The sequence below is a fragment of the Cavia porcellus genome, unplaced genomic scaffold (assembly GCF_034190915.1).
Source record: "Cavia porcellus strain 051 isolate PalLab524CR breed Dunkin Hartley unplaced genomic scaffold, mCavPor4.1 scaffold_1, whole genome shotgun sequence".
Lineage (NCBI taxonomy): Eukaryota > Metazoa > Chordata > Mammalia > Rodentia > Caviidae > Cavia > Cavia porcellus.
Window position 1 is genome coordinate 165,422,690 of NW_026947484.1, and position 22,521 is coordinate 165,445,210.

The window sequence follows — 22,521 nt, forward strand, 5'->3', positions numbered from 1 at the left end:
CCAGCTTCCCTCACTGCACAGCTCCCAAGACCTCAGGAAGCCAATGGGGCTCAGCTCTGCCCGGAGTCACAGCAGGGGACAGTGGGGCTTCTGGTTGGCCCTGCCTCCTCCTCACAGGCCCCAGTACCCTCAGCTCTGCCCTGGATTCTTAGCATTTCACCCTTCTTTTCCTGGGCATCTGAACACCAGCCATGCAGTGTCCCTACTTGGATGCTGCCCCTCCCAGCCCCCAGGCCTGAGTACCTGCTGCATGTGCCTCCTCAGGTGCGGCCATCCAAACAGTCCCTTCTGCTACCCATGCCTCAGGGTGGTGGCAGAACCCTCAGTCAATGTGGAGGCTGCACTAGAGGCTGTGAGGAAACCTGGGGTGCCCTGTTCCTGATCCTGGGGGTGAGGGGCCCACTGACACAAAATTTAGAGCTCTCAGGGCAATGAGCCCCTGGTGAAACACTTGGTCTGAAGCAGCCCCAAGCTTCCTGTGTCCAGAGGCTTCTGTACGGGCACTGGGTCACAGAGCCTTCATCTGCTGGACAGATGAACCCACCGAGGAGTTCCCAGCTGAGTGGGCTGTAGACGGTGAAGGCTGGAGGACAGATCACAGAGCGTTACCTGGAAGGGCAGATCTTGTCCTAGCCCCTCTCCTCTCTCTGTTTCCCGGCCACCATGATGTGAGCAGCTTCCCTCACCAACCCGTTGGCCACAGTGCTCCTGCTTTGGAGCCAGCTGACTGTGGACCGAACCCTCTGGAACCATGAGCCAAAATAACCTCTCCGCCCTAAAGGTGACTCATGTCAGTGTTCCTGTGCTGGAAGATGGCTGGCACTCGAGGTAAACACCGTGGGTGCCAGGCCCTGTACTTTACCCAGGGGTGGTCCAACACTGCCCACAGGAACACCACATGCTGCACCCCACCACGAGTCACTCAGCCACCCAGCACCATGCACAGCAAGTGACAACGCTGCTCACATAGCATTAGCAATTTTTTATTTTTCCTTTTTGTTGCATAGGAAATGCAGTACTTGCTTCCAGTAATTGTACTGTAATGTGAGAATGTGGTAGCACTAATGGCTGAATACAAGAGTTAAACTAATCCACACCAGCTCAAAAAACCTGTGATTTAGTTGAATAAGAATGGACGCCCACAGTGATTCTCAACCAATTACAAATTTTCACAGAACACGGTAAACTAAAAGGGTAACTATGAAGGTCAATACGGTACACTAGAGGCACGGGCCCAGCTCATAACCACCGCTTTCAGACTAAGTTATTAACACGGGGCTGCTCAGCGTCATGAGGGGTTTCTCTCCTCACTGCTGGGGTGTTCGCCTGTTCCCCACAATGGAAATGGAGGTTGAGACATCTCATGGACAGCGTCTGTGCGCATGAACTGTTCTGGGTAGGGGCTAAGGCGACAGTGGGAGGCGTCCTGGGGCCCTGAGGACCTGGGGACCCACTGAGCTCCCTGCAAGTCCGCTGGTGTCTTGGGCGTGCAAGGCGGGCAGGGCAGAGGTGACCGTGTGAGCCCAGGGTGAGAGAGCGGCTGTGTCACATGTGTACTCCACGGCCAGAGGCCCTGTGACCTCCGCTGAGATGATAAAAAGCCAAATTACTATTATTGCCAAGAGAAAAATACCATTTAAAACCAGGATAACTGCCGGTAGGGGGCACACTTTGAGAAGGTGAGCACAAAACACAGGATCGAGGCCTCAATTCCCAGAGGCTGTGGCCCCGGCAGGATCTGAGAGCTCAGTGCCCAGCTGGCAGTCTTGGACAGCGCCTGGGCCAGACTCGAGCACTTGGGCGTGGGCTCTGTGGCCACGTGCATGGCACATGGAGGGTGTGTGACTGTGGGGAGCCAGGCCCTGCCCCATGGCAGCCATGCTGGCCCCATGCGCAGCCCGGGGTCCCCTAACCTGATTAACACAACCCTTTGGGGAATCCAAGGCAGATGGTGCTGGCTTAGGGTTAAAAAAACAGATTTAACTTGGGAGGGGAGCAGTTTCAAATTGAGCCTAAAAAAAGTGTATCTAAAAATTTCCGTGTTAATAACAAGCTTTTGCTATGAACCAGGCCCAGACTTTGTACAGTTTTACTGTTGAAGAACTATTGCAACTGTGCATGAAACCGAAAAGCCACGTGATTCCTTAGTCGTTCTTTCCTTTCTCCTCAACACGATGAGGTCTGGTGTGAGCGGTCAAGCATGGTACCTGGCCAGGTTCTGTCCTCCACGCAAACTCTTCCGGGCAGTGCAGCTCTCTTGGGCCGGGTGCTGCTCTGCACCTGGGAATGTTCTCAGAGTGACTTTGTGGCAGAGTTCGTGGAAGTCAAATGTAGTTTAGAGACAAAAGTCTCACCAGGTATGGATTTCTGAAATCAAATACCTATGCTTGCCCCCTAGGAAAAAGAAAAGAAAAGAAAACCAAAACCAAAACAAAACACAAGTAATACTGAATTTAAGTAAATGTATACCTCCAAAATACTGAAAACACTGGAAATCAAGAAGAGACAGAATTTTCGTTCTCAGTGAACACCTTTAAACCTAGCCGACAAGAACTGAGTCAGAAAAGAAGGCTAACATAACTGCGAGTAATATTCACACAGTCCACTAAGCATATGGAGAGCATGCACTATATTGTACGGTTATCTTACATCGCCTATACCAGAGGTCCTGACCGACAGACAGCGAAGGCTACCGGTGTAGAAAAATCTTACTTCAGAAGAGCAATATAATACAGATTTCACAGGCACTACATTTTAATATATCAGGTATTATGCTGGTTTTCTTATAATTCTTTCTGTCCTAAAGCTGGCATTATAACAATGACCAAAAGGCAAGGATTGAAGTAAACGGAAAGTAGATACCAAAGTCGATATAGTTTTCTTCAGATAGATTAGTGCATAGTTCTCATGCAGATAGACACTGCTATGCATTTACACTGTTGGAAAGCAAAGTGAATTGAGCCCAAGTTGTCACATCTGTGTAAATCATTTTGTCAGCCTGTAATAGCACCATGTAATGGATTTGCATTAAACATTAGATTGATTCAGAACTGGTGACACAGGATTCACTACAGTTAAGTGCTATGGAATAGCTTCAATGGTACCTGCTATCTATCAAAGCAATTTTCATCCCACTGCATTTCTTATTGGGAAAAATAAAAGGGAAACATCCGCAATGCTAATGAGAAGAGTACACAGCCCCTGCTGGCCGGAGGCGGTGGGTCTGCAGCAGACCCAGAGCTCGGGCTTTGGCCAGCGGCCTGGAGTGGCGAGAGGCACCAGAGCTGTGCCCACACCGCCGCCTGCCTTGCTGACTGCTCTACAGAGGCCTGCGACCAACACCCAGGAAGAAAGGAAAAGAAAGAGACAACAGCCAGCGAGCGAGGGACAGAGCCGCATGGGAGGACAGGGTGGGAGCCACCAATGACGCCCTCGGTGCCCTCCCCCCAGCGTCCCAGGGAAAGTCTGGATTTTACTCGGGTCTCATAAATACTTTCAGGTGCGGTCACCGCAGAACCTAAAGGGCGGGATGGGCGAGGCGGGTGAGTGTGGCCGGGGCTGGGTGGCCAGGCTCCAGGTTCAAGTCTTTCACGCCTGACGGGGCGGGGGACCGCAGGCTTGGGTTGCACAGCCTGGAGCCCATGGGCAGCACGGAGCCTGCCCAGTGGGCCTGGTGGGCAGCGCAGGCGGTGGGGGCAGTGGGCGAAGAGCTGGCATGCAGGGGTGAGGTGCGAAGCCTCCGGAGGCCGAGGAGGGCAGGCGAGGGCCCAAAGATGAGGAGTCAGGGTCTGTGCCTCCGCCCCGGTTGCCAAAGAGAAAATGGACGCCCCAGGAGGTCCTGCCGACCTCAGCTTGCTGCCCTCTGACCGGGCCGTGGGCCCAGCGTCAGAGCGAGGCCTCCACCAGGCCCCCTGCGCCCAGCCAGGCTTCGGCCCGCCCGGGGCGGTTGCCTCTCCCCAGCCCATGGCGACCAACTAGTTTCCTGCTGCTTTCAGATGATGAAACGTGAACGAAAAGGTAACGCAGTGTTGGAGCCTTCGCCCCGTCCCTCTATCCTCACCCTAGACTGCCTCCCTCGTGCTTTAAAGCCTTTGAAACATTTTTCCTGCAAATCTGTTCAGAGATCCCTAATTTTAGCTTCATCAAACTTAATACAACAAAATACCTTCAAAAATACAGCACACCTGTAACGTCCATTTACAATGGTTTCTCAGTAGACCTACGCTTCTCAAGCATAGGCATATGCTATACCATTGAGAGAAAAAATAACTATTTAAATACTTACAAAACAGGAAACAGGAACGTTTTAAACTTAAATCCAGTTCCCACAGGGGAGAAAAAGAAAGAAAAGCAATTCTATGAATGCTGTCTTTATAATGAACAATCAGAAATTTCACTAGGCTAATTTGACAGAAATGTTTCCTCATTTAAACAACATTACAAAAGTCCTGCATTATAAAATAGGGTAGAATAAATCAGTGTGATCAATAAAACTATACAACAGTACAAATTACATATCTTCTCCGTGGGCAGTTTATCCTCTCTTTGCAGTCATGACTACAACATGCTCACTAAAAACAACTAAAACTGCCCTAACTATTGCTTCATTTGTTTTGTTTAAAAAAGGGTGCGGTTTTCTTATATATACAACCAATTTCCTGGTAACACCTTGGCTCATCGCAAGGTTCTGACAAAATGTTTGTCTAGGCTCTTTTCCCTTCACTGTGAAGCACTGAAAGCTGCTACGTTTTCTTTTTTTTTCTTTCCTTTTTTTCTTTTTTTTTTTTTCTTTTTAGTGCACATATGTCGTAATAAAGTAATGCCCAGCTAGGTGCTATCGGGGAAGGCAACGTATGCTGGCTACAGGAAGTGACACCGTACGCTGACAATCACACCGTACCACAGCGCCAAACGACTATTCAACCACTTACCAGACACGTAGGAAAATCCAAAATGTTTTATTTTATTATTTTTCCTTAAATAGAGATAACCAGTAAACAATTTTCAGAACTTGGAAGTTTAAAAATGTGCATATAAAAATGGGCATTATATACTTCTTATTGAATGTGGATTGACTGTAGTCTGCCAAGAAAAATGGGGCATGGGAGCTGAGGAAAAAGGAGTCGTCTTTTTTAAGGCTTGCTTGTGAAAGAAGAGTTGTGAGAACGAAATTGCTTGAAGCAGGGTCAGCTTAGTGCTTCACAGTCTGACTGCTCTCTCAGACCAGCCCTTCCCGCGCGCGTGCATTCAAACTCACAGAAAAGTACAACGACGAACACACCTACCACACTGCGTCAAGTGCAGCACTGACTTTGGTCAAATTAAAAAGAACAAAAGAAAAATTAATCATTGCTAAGCTTCTCTACGTGACATAAGCAGGTATTGCATATTTTCATACATCTGGGGGGAAAATAAAGGAAGACTCCAAATAAATTGTAAAATGCAGCAACATCCAAAAATACTGATATTCTAAGCCTCTACAGATCTCAGAATAGCACTGCCACTGACCACACAGGACAATAAAGACTACTCCTATCTGCGAACAGCTAGCTGTCTACTTAGTTTAGGTGTTGAAACCCACGAAGGCTGACATAAAAGTCACATTTACAAAAAGTGTCTCCAAATGCTTGACGAGGGAAAACCCCTTTCAATAGAGGCGCATGTGCAACAATTCCACAAATAATTGCTATCCAGGGCAAGGCACATTGATATGGAATTTTTGTTTTCGTGCAAATTAAGGAAAAAAAACAAAACAAAACAACATCATTTTGGGGGAGAAAGATGAGGAGCAAAGTGACTTCCCAAGAATTTCAGTTACTTGATTGTATAGGACAGTAGTAGGGCCCTTCTGAAGGGCTGGAGAACATAGTTTAAAGGCAAGTGCCTAGAGGAGGGTTACACTACTGTGCCGTGACGCACTCTACTTCAGCCTACGTTAACTATATAAAATTAGTCACTAACACTAGAACATGCAGACTCCTTGGGCGGCGGGCACGTGCGGCCGGCCGCTGCCAGGACGCGGATATATGTATAGCATAGGGAACCTTCTCCAAGCTGCACGGGAAGCAAGGGGTGCTTCGCTGTCTGGTAGAAAAATCACTTGCATTTTTTTTTTTTTTTTTGTTTCTGGTTTTTTTTGTTTTTTTGGTTTTTTTTTTTGTTTTGTTTTTTTACATAAGATACAGGACATGTGGGGGTGCAAACTTTTTTTTGTTATTCCCTAATGAGTACCCTCGATCTGAGTGGGCACCAGCATTTGTGTCAGTATTGGTTTCTTCTTCATATCATCATCATCATCACTTTCCCATAGCCTGGTTCAGGGACGCAAAGGCCTTTAAAACTCTGGCCGATCTCTGGTAGAATGAGGTGTCTGATAACTGATAAATCCTATGTTGCCAGATACATGTAAAAATTTTCAGAATTGGCATAATTCATGATAGTGATGTCTAGCTTATAAAATTAACAGATACCAGGATTTCATTTTAGTTATGTGCTTTGATAACAGAAAATAATTAGCATTTAATGTAGTTAACATATTGTGGTAAAAGCACCATTAGATTTGTTTTTGTTTTTTTTTTTAAATTTTCCTTCAGTTTTTAAAGGGATACAAGTTTAACAATAAAAAACATAAAAAGCAAAAATAGCTCCCCTTTTTCTTGCAAGGCTGTTTTTTACCCCAATAATTTAGAGTCCTGGGGTGGAAGGACTTGAAAAACAAAAATAGAATTTTCAACAATCTCTATCTTACAAAGATATTCAGCTATCCGATGAAATTGCACTTCACTCAATTCAAAATTCGATTGTTTTGATCGTTTCCTGTCAGTTTCTATCAAAACAGACCATCTTCCCCATTTCCAAGTGAATTTTTGTGTCATTGCTGAAATTGTTGAAAAAATGTTGTTCTTTTTTTAAATGTAAGTGCAGCATCTCAAACTTTCTGAAAACTGAACAGCAGTAGCGTTTGCCGTTTGCGGACTTGCTCTGTCCTTGCGGGCCATGGTATGGGCTTAACTGCGGACGGCCGAACCAAACCAAACTGAAAGAAAACAGAAACGGAACACAACCGCATTCTCCTTTACCAATACGCTACAGAAACACTGCCCTCTGACCGTCCCGGGAGTACGGATCGCAGGTCTCAGCTACTGTGGAAGGTTTCGGGCCGTTGCCTCCCGCCTGCTGGGGAAGCCACGCCTGCGAGGGGCAATTCATGGAACACTGCGAAAGGCGGGCTGCCGGGAAGGGTGCTGCCGCGGCCGAGCAGGGGCGCCGCCAGCCACAGTGCCTCGGCCGCGCCCCAGAACACTTCACATGCGACAAAGCCCAGCCATTTCCAGCACCATATGAGAGATTACGACAGTCCCTAAAGTATTTAAAAAAATCCCGAGAGTTATGGCCTCTGCTGTTGGACCATAATGCTTGCGGTTTCCGTGTACAGGTGGATCTGAGTCGGTGTTTCCTCCCCTTCCACTGACAGTGAAGTGGTAGCCGCGCGGGGCTGAGGTTGCGTCCGTTACAGAGTTGAGAAGGGGTCTGGTGGTCTGTCTGGTGGGTGGTGGGACGCTGTGACTTTTATCCCAGGTACCAGGACTGCAAGACAAAAAGGAAGTGAGGTTAGACGGGAGGACAAGGCCCCAAGCTCTACCCTTTGCACTGCTGCAGAAGCCTGCGGACTTAGGAAAACAACCGCGTGTTTCAGAAGCTGGCCCTGCAGCCATGGGGACTGAGTAGACAAAGCTGAGAGATGGCAGCAGCGCTGAGGGACGGCAGCAGCACTGTGGGGACTGCGGGCTGCTGGGCACTGCTGCTGTCCTGAGTGTGCCACAGCATGGAGATGTACACCGGGGAGCAGCTGGCTTGCCGCCAGCCCTGGATGGGGGCTTGGTGCCCTCTTCCATTCCCCAGGAGGAGTTGAGGTGTGGAAGGTGAGGCTGTTCCAGCTACTCTGACGGGTTCCCCAGCATCCCCGGGAATGAGGAGAACCGGCTGATCACGGTACTGCATCAACAACTGGAAGAAGTGGCCAAAGGTGGCCAAAGGTGGGGAGCAATGCAGGTCAACATGAGCAGGGCTGGGATGCCCCCGACTCAGGTGACTCCAGCAGTCATCCCTGTCCTGTTTAGCTCAGTCTCTCAAGTACTATTTCTGGACATGGTACAGGACAACCGGGAAGCAGCCAGCTTCCCCCTTAGGCACCCGGCCGTCCTGTCCCCTTCACGCGTCTGCAGGCCCAGCCATCTCCTTGTCTCAGCATTGCCTAGGCAGGTGCTGGCCTGGACACCATCAGTCTCACGTTGCTGCTTCTTCTGGCCTCTTTTTATAAGCAAAGAAACAAAGCCAGGTAAACAAAGTGTCCACGCATGGGTGAGCACTAGTTTCCCAAGTGAAACTGAAGTGCGTGGCTTTTGCCAGCTCTGCGCTAGCAACGTTCTGACAACCATCGAATTTGCCATTGGTCAAGGGTCAGCGGCTCCTCCAGAGCATGTGCCTCGGGACTCTCTGAGCTCCTGTGTCAGAAAAGGTGCGGCCTGCTGGACCCTGTGAGAGGCCGTGTGCCCTTGTCCTGGAGACTGTCAGGAAGGAAGAGTGCTTTGATCCAGGATCAACGGCTGGGGATAGCTCTGGGGAGCTGGGCTGAGCACCCCCAGTGCCACCTTCGCTTTCCAGGGGAGTTAAAATCCCTTACCTGAGCCCAGAAGCCACCCCTCCTGAGGCTTTCAGCTGGTTCCTGACCTCAAGCCTGCACACCACAGCGTGGCCTGAGAGGACATCGTCCTAGCTGCGGCCAAGGGACTCTGGCAAAGGCGAGTGAGCTGGTGGCCATGCAGCCCTGCGTGGGCCTGCACTTGGGATGCTGGCCCCAGACCCTATCAGGTGGTCTGCAGCACCTTTCTGGGGTGGCTGCCACAGACTTCCTGAAAGTAGCACATCCTGGACTTCCTGCAAAGGGGCCCAGGGCGGACAAGGGGTGCTGGGAGTCGGTAGGGGGAGCAGTTCTCCACGCCTCCATGTCTGGACTAGACCTCAGGGCACCACGAAAATCTGCAGTGCCTCTGCACTTCTCTTAAAAAGCAAAGCAGGAGGAAAAAAGTTTCTTCACACATCTTACTATTCAGCATGTGCCTTGCCGACAAGGTTACCAGAGCAGTTCTGTAATCCTTCACTGAAATAGGCTTTATTGATTGCTCTGGTCTATTGTTCCCTTTTCAAGTCCCCCAAGTTCAAGTTCATCCTGGTGTTACATCATGTCTGGTTGCTACGAGCAACCAGACAGACCCAGACGTGACTATCATTAGCAAGAAACCCTCGCTCTCCTCCCACCAGCCTTCCAGTGGTTCTGACGTAGCAGGCCCACTGCAAACACACTGAAGTATTTATTCTGCCTAATTTATGACTTACAGAGCAAGCGGGACCCCCACTCCAAAAACCAACACTGTTGTGCATGTAATTAATCTGTCTTTCCCTGGCACTTGCGAAAGTTAGACAAAGGACTAATTATTGTGTTTCACCCTGCACACTTTCCTTTGGGGGTGCGGATTTGCATGGGAAAGAAAACTGCAGGGGCCCAGCTCGGCCCCTCCTGTCTTCCTTCTGCCCCCCTGACATTTCATGAAATACTTTAGCTGCTTAGGGGAATTAGGGAAAAAAAGCGATGTGAATGTTACTCCTTCGGAGTTGGTATTCAGCAACACAAATCAACTCATGACATGTTTAAATTTAAATGCTAACCACACACTCTCAGAGTTACTTTAAAGGTTAGTTTTTAATCAATAGAAGTTGCTGACTCCAGGGTTTTGAGTTGCGCACTGCAACTCTTGGGCTTTTGTCTCGGCTGAGGCTTGCGAACTTTCTTTCCGAGATGGTTTCAGTGGTGATGTGCGGACACAGGGGTCCATTGTGCTCTGAGCAGCCACACAGTCAACAGAGGCAGCATCACCGGACTCCTAAGGCAAGGATTGGGGGTCTTTATTAACCCGTGCAAACCCTTAATTAACCCTTTCAGGCCCTGACTCAAACCCATTCTTCCACATTTTCTCTCCTGCAATTTGACCATTAGCACTTATTTCAACATCACACTAATCTTCATGACAATTAACCCAGCCACTTGACCAGGGCTTTCCAGGAGGGAAAGTCAGTCAGGGAACCGCAGGGAGAAGGATCTTTTCCCCTTGAATGAGGCTGCTTTGACTCAGTCATCTGTGGAGGTAGCTGATGACCAGTTCTAACAGAACCATGATACTATGTGCGTGGCCAGATGGTCTCAGCACGGTCTGCAACTGGCCCTCCAGAGCCCACAGCCAGGTGTGCAGCCTGTGCGTGGTCAGTTGCGAGCTGCAGCCACTGTTCACAGGGCCCACCAAGCGACCACACTGAGAAAGCCCATTTCTCACTCTGTCTGTGATGTAAGTGGTGCAATTTCAAAACATTCACTGAAGAGTGAGTCTGTACATCCCCAGAGAAACAGAAGGGAAATCCGAGACTGTGAAACTGTTGAGGTGGAACAGCAAATCGCTGGGAAAATACTGACACGTGAAACACAGCTCATTTATGGAGGGTCAAAAACCCGTCTTCAGACAGTTGTTGACAGCGGCTTGGGTTTCACAGGGTCCCTGCCTTCCTAGCCGACAGCCCCTACTCCACCCTGCTGCAGCCACAGGGCTACAAAGCAGCCTCTGTCCTTATCTGCAGGAGCCCAATAGTACAGTGGTATCTGCTGATGGGATCAGGATACATTTGCATTAAGGAAGTAAACACAAGCTTTGATCTGTCTTTCTGCAGGACACTGCCCTTCCAGTCCAGGCCTCTCCCACTCAGCTGGGTACGATTAGCTCCAGCAGCGTCTGGGGTGGGGGATGGTCTGCGGAGAGGGGCGTCCTCGCCTGCGTTCAAGGTGAAACATCAAAGGCATCTGCAGTCCAGGACCGGAGCTCAGCTTTCCTGCTCTGCGCAGAGGAAGAAGTAATCTCATCAGGTCGGAAAGTGCTGAGTAAGGGTTTAATAAAGTGCCCGCAGCTGTGGCGTCTCCCGGCATTCACCTCATGTAATGCAAAACAGCTCCACTGCTGAGCGCACTTATGAAATTTCATTTAACCATTGCAGCCGACTTCTTCCCCTTCGTGGTGTTCTGAGGAGTGGATCACACTTCCTGCTTCTGGGCTGACAGCCACACGAAGGTTGCCTCCCTTTCTGTCAGGACTCTGGGGTCTGCACAGTCTTCAGGTTTCGAGTCACCCCCAGGAGGAAGCCCAGGAGGTCTGGGCACCCAGGGGCACTGCGCTAGTGCTGATAGAGAGCTGATCAGGAGTGGGGCTATATTCCAAGATGCGGGCAGCAAGTTCCCGAGGACACGGCAAGGGAGGCACATGCTGGGCATGGCCTCTCAGCGTCACCAGGAGGCTGGGTACACACTGCTTCACCCAGGAGACTCATGTCCATACAAAGGCAGGGCCAGGGAGGGCAGGAGAGGCTGACAGCAGAAACTGCTAGTCAAATGAAACAGTTAAGCAAAGGCCACAGAGCAGCGGCCTGGATTGGGCATGGTAGGTGGGTCGTGTGAGGTAATCAGCAGGGAAAAAGTGGTGCAGGGCCCAGCGCCCCACTGGCCCCCTCAAGAACACAGTTGCTGGACCTCCTGGGCTGGGGCCGGCATGGCCAGAAATGGAGATGCTGCCTGTGCTGGCCACACAGCTTAGCCAGTGGTGTGGTTTCCTGCCCTCGTTTGGGTGAACTAAACCCACCTTTCAGGGCAGATGAGTTGCCTTGGCCGAGTCAGTCCGCTCCCGATGGCGCTATCCCTGCTCCAGGGAGGGAAGCCTCTCAATGGGCTCTGCCTGGAGATTCTGCTGCCACCTCTGCTGTGCTGGATGCAGTGACAACGGAGGGGCCTGGGACCTTCCTGCCGGCAGGGAGCTCCTGCCCACAGGCAGGCTTCCTGGCCCTTCCAGATGCAGGGACCTGAACTCTTACCCAGGATATTTACATCACTGTGGCAGCAGGGGGCAGGGCTGAGCACCACAAGATGCCGTCCAGGGTAGCTGGTGCAGCACAGGTGTCAGCTGTTGGCACTGCCAGTCTCAGGCTTTGATCTCCAATCTTTTTCTGTCTGACTGTATTTTGTTAATTAAAGAAAAGTCTGTTTTCAATAACTCCGAGCTGAGGCCTGTTCACTGTGCAGGAAACTATTTAGATGTTAACGGGCCAGACACAGCCGCTCCCCTCGGTGGCTGTCCCCGTCACCAGGACTGGCACAGAGTGGCTTCTGCTCAGCCCAGCTAGCTCTTGCTGGTCCTTGGTTGTCCCAAGGGCTGACTCTTGGGGCTCTACCTGAGTCAGAGCCTGAGCTCCATCTGCTTCTTCCCAAGAAGTCCACCTGCCTCTGGGGCACCTGGGTCCCAGCCCATGGCCAGCAGATGGGATGCTGAGCAAACCTGAGGGAAAAGACAGAGGAACAGGTCGAGTGCAGCTTTCTGGAGCCCAGGGCCAGGCCAGGCACCTAGCACATCCCCTGATGATGGGTGAGGTCCCCAGCAGACACAGGATCCCTTGGTTGCTCAGCACTTCCCACAGCATCCTTTCCCAGCCCAGCTGGGCTTGCCACCTCTGAAGCATGTGTGTCACCTGGGAACATGGACTGCAGCCTGCTCGCTGTGAGCCCAGTGCAGTGGCCAAACCAACAGTCTCTGGAGGGTGGTTGGCTGCTTCCAGCCAAGACCTCGCTTTGGTTCAAACCTCAAGACAGGAAAACACTCATCTTTTTACCCAGCAAGGCATCCAGTCCTCCAAATCTTGGAGTGCACACAAGCCAGCCCCGCAGACTGGGTTCCAAGTGGGAACCTCTCCACAGCCTGGGCCTGGCTCTCACACCCAGGGCAGGGCTCCCCAGGCCTCCTAAGAGTGTCTATGAAGCAGTCTCCTGTGCTGCAGCCAGACTTTGGGGCTCAAAAGTGCACCCTGGCCCATGCCTTTGCTTAAAGACTCAGCAGAGGCTGTGCAAATATGGTCCTGAATCAGGACTCTAGGTCCACAGGACCAGAACATAACCACCCACAGCACTGGGTGCTGGTCAGAAGTTCCAGCAACTTAGCTAGCACCTCTGAGTCTGTTTCCAGCTCCAGGAAGCAGAAGCGACAGCTCTGCCTGTCTTGAGAGGAAATGAGATGACCCTGGCCCGGCTGCATAGAGAACCAGGGAGCCAGGCGGATGTGGACAGCCTAGGGCCGCAGGGTGAGGGAGCCAGCAGGCTTCCTCGCAAAGACCTGGCTCCCCAAGGCGTTTCCTCTCATTTAAAGATAATTTCTTAGTTAAAAGTAGCAGCTTATACCGCCCCTTTCCCCAGTTGCAAGAGAAAGTTCCTGAGAAAATAAAAAATCTGTCTTTAATTGCGGTCTCAGAGTTGGAGCACGGACCCAGAGCGCACAAAGGGGACCAGCTCGGGTTTGTGAGGGGTCTGCCTCTGCTTGCAAGGCTGAACTCCGCACCAGGCGCTGGGAAAGGGAGGACATCGGCAGGCGTGGGGGGTGGGGGTGGGGAGGAGGAACAATCCTATTTTGGTTTTTGTTAGCGAATGGCATACTACATAGATCAGAGACTTCTTATAAAATACAAACCCCCACTGTACACAAAGCACAGGAAAATGTGAGGGGGAAAAAGGGAAAAACTAAAAGCAGCTTAGGGTGTGTTAACGCTGCCATTCTGTCAGCTTAAAGAGTATTTTATGCTTGATCAACAGCTCTTTTTTATTGTGCTTTTCTTTCATTCATTCAGGACATCAAAGCCAGGCGCCACCAGCGTACCTGCCTTCTGGAGCCTAGGGGGAGGGGTTCTAATGAAGCTGGCTCTGGGAGCTGAGACCCCCGTGGACACGGCAGTTCAAAGGGAATATTTCAACAATGATTACATTTTGTAAATCTTTTTATGAAAGAGACAGCTTATTTCCTGCTTTTTCATGAAAAATAGATTCTGTCCATTAAAGGGAGCCTGCGCCACGGAAGCTGCCCAAGATCTGAGGTGCAGCCTGGAGATTAAGGGGCCATCGTCCATCGCCCGTTCCCCGGCTGGGGTGACTCCGCCGGATGTGCTGGGCGGGGCTGGACAACCCTGGCCTTGAACCCAAACCCCTCGTTGTGGTCTGTTCTGTGTTTTGACTCCATTGAAGCCAGAGATTTTCAGGAGGCATCACCGTCGCACAAGAGCATGGTGGAAGGTGGCTTTACAGACCCTCGAAGTGGTGCGTTTTCATGCCTGAGATAGCATAAGCTCTTTTCCGTGTGGGACTCCGGCCCATAAAAGGCTGGCTGTGTTTTCAGACAGAAAGCCGCTGTCTTAGGGCCTGGTGTCTGCCCCCAGGGCAAACGCAGAGGAGGGGCCCAGCCCTTTGTAAGCTTGGATTTTCACATTAAAATACTCTTCTGCTGACAGGGAGGGAGTTGTGGAGAATAGGGAGGAAGGAGTACAATTTCCTGCGGAGCTATGAAATGAAAAAATGTATGTTTTCTACACATCGGATTCCAAATTTAATTAAATGCTTGTTGCCTAACAAGTGCAGACAGTCACACTTGGGGCCAGCCCTGCAGTGGCCCGGGAGGGGCTTTCTGTTTAAAGGCAGAGGCGTGGGAGTGAGGCCAGCGCAGCAGAGCGAGGCCGCCCCTGACTGCGCCATCCTGCCAGGCCTCCTTCCCGAGCCTCTGACCCGGCTCAGCTCCGGCAAACCCCTCCTGAGGCCTTGCTGCCTGCATGTGCAGGTAGATGGAGTCTGGGAAGGAAAAGGGCACTGCAGTAGACAGTCCAGTGGACAGACCAGTTGCTCCCAAGTTCTGCCAGAGCTACCACTCCAGGAACCAGTTCCTCTCCGACTTCCACCCGCACCACCACCTTGGATGCTGCCACCTGGGGGCTGCTCCTCTGCAGGGGCCCCTTCCTCCTCACCACCTGCAGCTGAGCCCCCTGGGAGAGGGAACAGGGACAGGCCCTGTCCACACCAAAGGGAGAAGGCAACGGGGACAGAGGCTGCCACAAGGAGCTGGGGCATGGAGGCAGGGCCTGGATGGCATGCAGGTCACATAACTCCCAGCCCTCAGTGGTGGAGTGCAGAGATTCATGCCACCACCTTCCTCTTGTGCCAAGGACACTGCCCCCCAGACCCCTTGGGACAGGAGTCTCTTCTGGGACGTGGCACTGGAAGAGGGCAACTGTTTGTACCCTCACAAGGTCAGCATGACCTTGACCACTGAACAAATCAGGTCATGGCCTCAGAGCCCTAAACCTGGGCCCTGGGCCTCCTTAGATCTCCATGAGGGTGGCAATGAAAACACCAAATGGCCTTGACCTCTTGGCCTACAATGTAAACGGCTTCTGGGAGGCTGCCTGGAAACAGGTCAGTTTCCCCAACACCTCCCCAAGCCCCAAGCAGGGACAGTGCTAGGGCCTCCCCCTACCTGCACGGTCCCATTTAGGATTTTATGGCAACCGAATTTGTCTTTGTTGCAACGTGACTTGCAAAACAAACCTACATAAGGAAAGCTGCAGTTTCAAATGACAGTATTTTCAAATGCTGAAACAGCAAATACTTCTTTATGTTCAGAATTATTTCCTCCTAAATTTGTAGATTTACAATCAAGCAACACTCAGTACCACGCTTAGGTTCTCTCCAGGTATTTCCTGAGGAGGGCAGTGGTGCCCTCTGTGGCCGGTACCCGCATGGTGAGAGTCCCATGACTGCCCTGAGGGCTGCACCAGAGACAGGACATGTATGTGACACATGTGCCTGGGACAGAAACTCGGACTCCAGGTCAGAGAGAGGTCACAGCACTTGAAAGCGGTGAACTTAACTCATTTTTACGTTTTTAGCAAGGAGGTAGAGATTCTACAAGCAAAGATCATGAAAGACTGATTCAAGAATGTGTTTTATACAACTAAGCTTGGAAAGAGAAATGCTCTCAGTAGGATTCTGGATCAATTCCATGTGGCAGCCCTCCGTCCCTCTGTTAGGAACCAATCAGAGCCCTTGCATGCACACAACTGCATGCACACACACACACATTCAGAGTGCTAGGCCACTGCAGTCACATGAGGACCATCTCGCAGTTGTGTGACGATTATGTGTTTAAAAACCCTCTCATTCCTGAGACCACTATTTATTTTGCAAGTACAAGTGATGTGGCCAGCCAGCCTTGACCCTGCCTGCAATCACAGGCATCTTTGGACTTGCCAGCTCCTGCTGTTTTAGAGACGGTTCAAGCTAAGAACACCTAGAGATTTTCCTTCTGTGAGAGCAGTGAATAATCCGAGCTAAAACATGACTTCCTGACTACGCCAGCCTCTCTGCACTGTTCGCCAGGAACTTGTTCATGAGTTCCCGTTCAGGTTTAAAGCGCATCACTCCTGGAGCTCACAGGAACCTCATTTCCAGGAGGCCCTGCTGGACGCCGCTGAGGTGGCTGGTTTCCAAGGCCTGGTGCAGGAATGTGCTCCAGCTGGAGGGTGGCTGCCTTCTCAGGCAGTGTGGGCCTCTCTGCAGCGAGCAGCCCTGGGTGGGAGAATGAAGGTGCTGGTCATCCTTGCAGCTGAAGAGCAGCTGTGTATTCCTGATGTGCACTCTGGACGGCCACAGCACCCTTGACAAGCGTCTTTGCGGCCTGTCCCGGCTCCTCAGGGAAGTATCGGTGCCTTTTGCTTTCCTTAGAGACTAGACTGTGGGCACAACCACTTTCTGCTCATAGGGGAAGTGAACAGTGCTGCAAAGAGAAAAGTCGCCGGCCCAGAAGGGATCCCACTTAGGCTTACCAAGAACCCTGAGGACCTAGGGGAAGGCACTGAGCCCAAGGGGTAGGAAGTGGCTTGTCCAGTGCTCCAGGGAAGCGGCGGGGGCACTGCGCTCCTGGTTGGCTGAGGGGAGACTCAGCCTCACCACTAAGCCAGGGCCCAGGGTCAGAGGAGGCAGCACAGTTTCCACAGAGGATGGTGACAAGGCAATAGGGAAAGAGGATGGGGACTCTGCCTTGAACCCCCACTCCCTGAAGTCAGAGCTCACAAGGCTAGGGTGCCACCCTCACCCTGCAGCAGGCCTGCTGATTGCTGAGCACAAATCCCAGGCTTTTGGCTCAGGGAAGATCTGAAGAACCAGCCCTGCTGTGGGCTCTGAGGTTACCCAGCCTAGGGCGGCAGCTCTGGGAGACACTGAGAAGTGCCCAGGACCCCTTTCCACATAGGGCCATGAGGGTGACACAAAACTGTACATGAAGGCTGAGTTCCCAACAACTCTTCACCATCCGGGGCAGGAGTGAGCAGAGGCTTTGCTTTGGGGTGTGGGGGGTTCCCTTCCATCTTGGTGAAGACAGGGTTCTTGCCTGCCTGCCAGCTCCTGGCCTTGGCTCAGGTGGTATACACATCACCATAGGATTTTACTCTGCTTTTCCAAATTCCCTAAACTCAGCCTAATTCAAATGCTGAAAGCATCCAGAGCTTTCTAAAATCAAACTACACATAAATAAGCTTCTGAGTAGAACCCTTTGCTAAGAAATCGACAAGTTTCTACCACAGGACAAGTACAAGTATGCAGTGCTGTGCGGAACGGATGGTGACGGGGTGGAACAGGGCCCTCAGCTCTGAGGTTTCCAGGCCTTTACCCAAGACCCCCGGACCAACCTTGTGACCTTGTGGAAGATGACAATCAGCACATCGACCACCCCAAATGGCTGCCTATCCCATGTTCTCTCTGCTGTCTGGTTTTTCTTTTCCATACATACCAATAAAGTTTTGGCTCATCCTCTACTGCCCTTTGAACCCCCACCATAGAGAGCTGCTATTGCAACCGGGTCTGTCTCCCTCCCAATTCCTCCTTTTGCTCTCTGCTTCCTAGCCACCATGAGGTGAGCAACTTTTCTCCTCCAGACCCTTTTGCCATGCCAATTCTGCCTGGAGCTGGCCGCCCATGCAAGGTCTGAAATGTCTAAAAGAAGAGCCAAAATAAACCTCTCTTCCTTTAAGCTAGAAGCTTTGGATATTTTGTCCAAGCTACCAGGAAACCGATCAAGACAGATTTTGGTACCCTGAGTGGGGAGGCTATGAACTACCTGACCACACTGTTCAGAAGCTTCTGAAACTGGTTTGCAGGAGTCTGGAAAGGTTTTTAGATGCAAAGAGCTGTGAATTGAGCATCATGAGAGATTCTCCTTGGAGCTCCCAATGCAGACAGAAAGACCATGCTCAGGAGGTTTCATCTGGCCGCAGGGACTTACTGGGATTTGGATTCTGGGTCATTCATGTTACACTCTTACAGCAAACTTGCTTACATTTTACTATACCCTGAGATGGTACAGGAGATGCAGATTAAAGGTGCTGGACTGATTAATCTGATGGAGGAAATTTCAAGGCAGCCTAATATTCAGGCTGTAGCATAAACACTGCTTGCTTCTTTTGTCTAGATTTATGCTGAAAGTCAGGAGCAAAAAGCCCATTTGAAAATTTTCTATCTGCCCAAAAAGGAAGGGCCAGCCAAGTTGGAGCAGAAGAGAGCCTTGTTGCTGAAGAGATTAGTATTAAATAGAAGTCAGATACTCTCGAGTAAAACAATTGGAAAGATACTTCCATAACATAAAGAACCAGCAAAACCTCACCTTTCATAGGCTCAAAATTGCAAAAGTGAGACTTTTCTCTGAGAAAAAAAGCCATGTGGCACTGAGCTCCAGAACAGAGGCCTAGAGATGTGTGCCTTGGGCTATGGTTCACAGTGCTCAGCCATCCAGACATTTGGTGGCCTCTAGAGCTATGACCCAAGAGGGCTTGACTACTGCTTCAACTGGCAGCACAGCCTGGCATCACTGATACAGTGCTGGTTTTATGGACATGAAAACTGGGGTCAGGGAGGCCTCTGTCTGGATTTCAGAAGCAGCCCTGGGAGGCCACACAGTGTGCCCCTGAGACGGCAGTGTGTGAAGCTGTGAGAGTGAAGTCAGAAGTGCAGTGGAGACCCCAGGAAGTTGGAAACCAGGAATATGGAACATCTGAGAAAAGCCAGAAGGAGTGGGCAGCCAGCCCGAGAGAAGCCATAAAGGCTACAGGCATCAGAAATGCCACAGAGGTTAGGCCACCCAAACCCTTTGGAGTTCACAACTCACCACAGCTTATCCCAGGTGCTGGACACAGAGCTACAGGATTTAATGTCTGTCCCGCTATTTGCCTAGTTCTCTTTTGGAATTAGAATCTTTATGCTCTACAATTGTATGTCAGCACTATCTAACATTCTTTTTGATTTTTTCAGAGCTTGCTTTGAGTATCAGAGAAGACTCTGGACTTGGACTTTTCAGCAATATGAAACAGTGGAGGAAATGAGATGTATTCTGCACAAAGAGATATGTGAGTCTTTTGGGCGCCAGGGTGGAATGTTATCGGTTAGATCCAGATGTCCCCCAAGAGGCTTTGAGCTCAGCATCAGTTTGGAAAGTTCGGATTATGTGCCGGGAGGTGGGGTTCGGTTCTCGGAGGGGTCACTGGAGGCGAGGCCAGAGGGCTGCCTCTCATCTCTCGCTTCAGTTCCCGTGCTCCGTAATGCAAGCCGCTGTCCTCTACCAGGCCTCTCCTCTGTGCCACCTCTGCCTACAGCTGGCTCACTACACAGACTGAGACTTCTTGGATGTGGGTCAAAATAAGCCTCTCCTTTTAAGTTTCGGGTGCTGAGTATCTTGTCGCAGTGACGAGCAAGGTGGCCAAGACACCACCCTTCTGTAGTTTCCTTCAGCAAACAGAGGGCACAGCTGTTCATGTCATGAAGACATCTCTTTGTGATGCTAGTGGAAGGGGCGAAGGAAGCAAGCTCTTCACCGGAGGCCAATCAGCGTGGGGAGCAGTGCTGGCCCTCACCTCCCTTAGTGCCAGAGACGTGGCCGAAACCCCTCCACACTGCAGGGCCTTGCTCTGCCCCCTTTCTACTTCAGCGAGCTGCCAGGGAAAGTGCTCTGGAAGGTCCAGACCTTGCGGTAATGGCTCAGGACAGGGTGCACCCATGAATTCCAGAAGGAGCGTTCATCCAGCTGCTCTGGCTCCCAAAGGTCTGCGTGACCTGTGGCCTTGGGGCCCAGAATCACCTTCTTAGAAGAGTGCGGGGCACTGTGATGTCACAAAGGGGTAACGTGAAGGAAATGTGTGCATCTTTCCACCCAGAAAATATCTGGGGTAGGTCAGCTAAGCAAAGCGCCCCTAGCTGAATGGTAATGATGCCACAGAGAACGCCATTCGCAGTTCCTCAGAGAGGGTGATGGAGGGCAGAGGAGGCAAGAAATGAGGCCTCTCATGACTTCATTATCACTGTATTTCATAATATTTGTCTAGGAAGGCAGACAAAGCCTATCAGTTTAAATTAATCCTAATGATCAATTTTAGTCTTATTCTGATTAAACAATTTCAATTTAATTAATGCAAGTACAAAAATTAGTCAAAATCTCAAATGTAAATGTTGAACTTTAAATGAAAGCAGTGCCACCCCCGGGACTCTGTAGTTGGCTGTGGCAATTCTAACCTTTGTCGGCACCAAGGAGGACAAAAAGATAGAGAGCTGTGTGGCGACAAGCCAGCCAGGGCAGGACAGGGCCCAGGATGCACACCACAGGTGCCCCTGCCCATACACACAAGCGTGCACACATGCTACATTTGAACGACACGATTTTGTTCTGAGACTCGCGAGCACAGGGAGAACCCAGGGCCACTCCTGTGAGATACAAACTAGGTGTCCCTTTCAAATCTCTTCCCCGACCCCAGGGGTCTGCTCCCTAGCTGTCCCTGCTCATCGGGAGCTGCTGTTTCACTAAAGTGGAATGTGTGGGTCGCAGGGAAGAGGACCCTCTGCAGGAGACCCGAAGCGGCTGTGCTCCGTTCTTCTCTATCTCAGGACTCTCAGGGTGGACCATGATCCATGCCATCCTGCAGGGATATTTCAGGCACTGTTTGCCCCTTAGTAATAAATCCAAAGGAGACGAGTCAAGCGTCCTGAAAATTCGAGGAAGCCAAGAGCCTGGTCAAGGTGCAGATGTCTGAGCGAAACCCACGCCTCTTCTGCCTATGAAGCCGTATGCCGGTGATGCACACAGCGAGGGGACTGCAGGCCTGCCAGCCGGGACACTCTGTCCATAGTCACCTCGCTCCTGCCCCTAGTCCTCGAGGGGATGGGCACTCATGGGAGTACCCACCTCACTCTTGCCACTGGGGGATGTTACAAGAGCCAGCAGGTGACAGCAGTAATCAGTGCTGAGCTCAGTGGCCATGGGGAGGCTCCTCTCACCTGGGCATGGGCAGTTCCTCTCCCAGCTGCCCAGGGTGGGATGGCATCTGAAATATGGACTGCCGCCCCCTGGGAGTGATGCTTTGCCCGTCACAGTTAACGCCTGACCTTCACTGGCAGCAGGAGTCTAATCCCTTGATTTCATAATCTTAACTAGGAAACATTAAAATATGGATTGACTCCAGTTGGCAGGAATCTTTATGCTCTTTCCACTAAAAAAGCTATAAATTCAAGGTTGACCTTTCAGTTTCAGGTCACAAATGTCACCTGCTCACTTTTGTCCACGCGGTAGGATTTATATGAGGGTCTACAGGTAGAAGCCGTGAAAGTTGAACTTTAATGAAATGTGTTTTAAAGATGTGCACTTAGCCAAAAATGTCACACAAAGCCCCAGCAGGAGGCCTCCGAGCAGCAGCCTCCCTGTTCGGGTCTCGGCCCACTTCTCATGAGTGGGCTTCTCCAGCCAGCGCCGTTCCCAGACCCAGCATGTTGTATGGACATGGTGACGCTTCACCCCACCGCTTTCACCCCACTGCTAGGTTTCTGACTGCAGCATCCTGTGTCCTGTCCTTGTCTCTCTCCAGCTGGGAAATGTGCCTGTGCTCCTGCACAGGGTCACTTCTACTGCTAGAGGCCTTCAGGGTTATCCATCAGGGAAATGTGATTTGGTGGCCCTGTGGCACTGAGGGAAGGGCGGGAACCCAAGCTGCCAGGCCACGGTGCAGGAGGGGGTGCTCCAGCCCCCTCTGTGGCTGTCACCCTGACCCAACTGACCAACAGAGCAGTGGCAGGCAGGGCCAGGGAGAATGGCCGGGCTGTGTGAGCACCAAGACAGGAGACAGGAAGAACATGTTGTTCTTTCAGTGTGCGTAGGGAGGCTGCTCTCCATGCTCCTCCTGCAGTGGCTGTCCCACAGCTCGGCCAGCAGTGGATACAACAGTGCAGCTGCAAAGCAGCTAACGTGGTGGCTATGGCCAGGTGGGGTGGGAGCCAGCAATAAGCTGCGCCCTGGCACGACCTGGATAAGGGACGGGACAGGGACTGCAGGCCTGTGGCCACGCATGCCCATGTGCGGTTCACAGTGCCCAAGTGCAGACAGATAGTCATGCCCACCTTGCAGCTCAGGATGCCTGAGCTCTCTGGGGTGCAGCTCGGTTCCATGGGGCTCCCTCCCTTCTTTCAGCTGCTGCCCAGCATAGCTGCAGTCACCTCTAGTAGAAGATTGTACTCTAGGTTGGGTGTCCATTCCCCAT

At 51.2% G+C, this 22,521-nt stretch overlaps 1 protein-coding gene across 7 annotated transcripts in view; it reads right to left on the reverse strand.

Moving 5' to 3' along the window:
- Positions 1–967: 967 nt before the first annotated feature.
- Nfia (nuclear factor I A) overlaps positions 968–22,521 on the reverse strand; it is a 421,148-nt gene continuing 399,594 nt past the window's right edge. For all 7 annotated transcript variants that reach the window (XM_063259700.1, XM_063259705.1, XM_063259699.1 and 4 more), the window contains one exon: positions 968–7,587. In XM_063259700.1, coding sequence (XP_063115770.1) covers positions 7,570–7,587 — 18 coding nt within the window. In that variant the 3' untranslated portion in view covers positions 968–7,569. The remainder of the gene's footprint in view (positions 7,588–22,521) is intronic.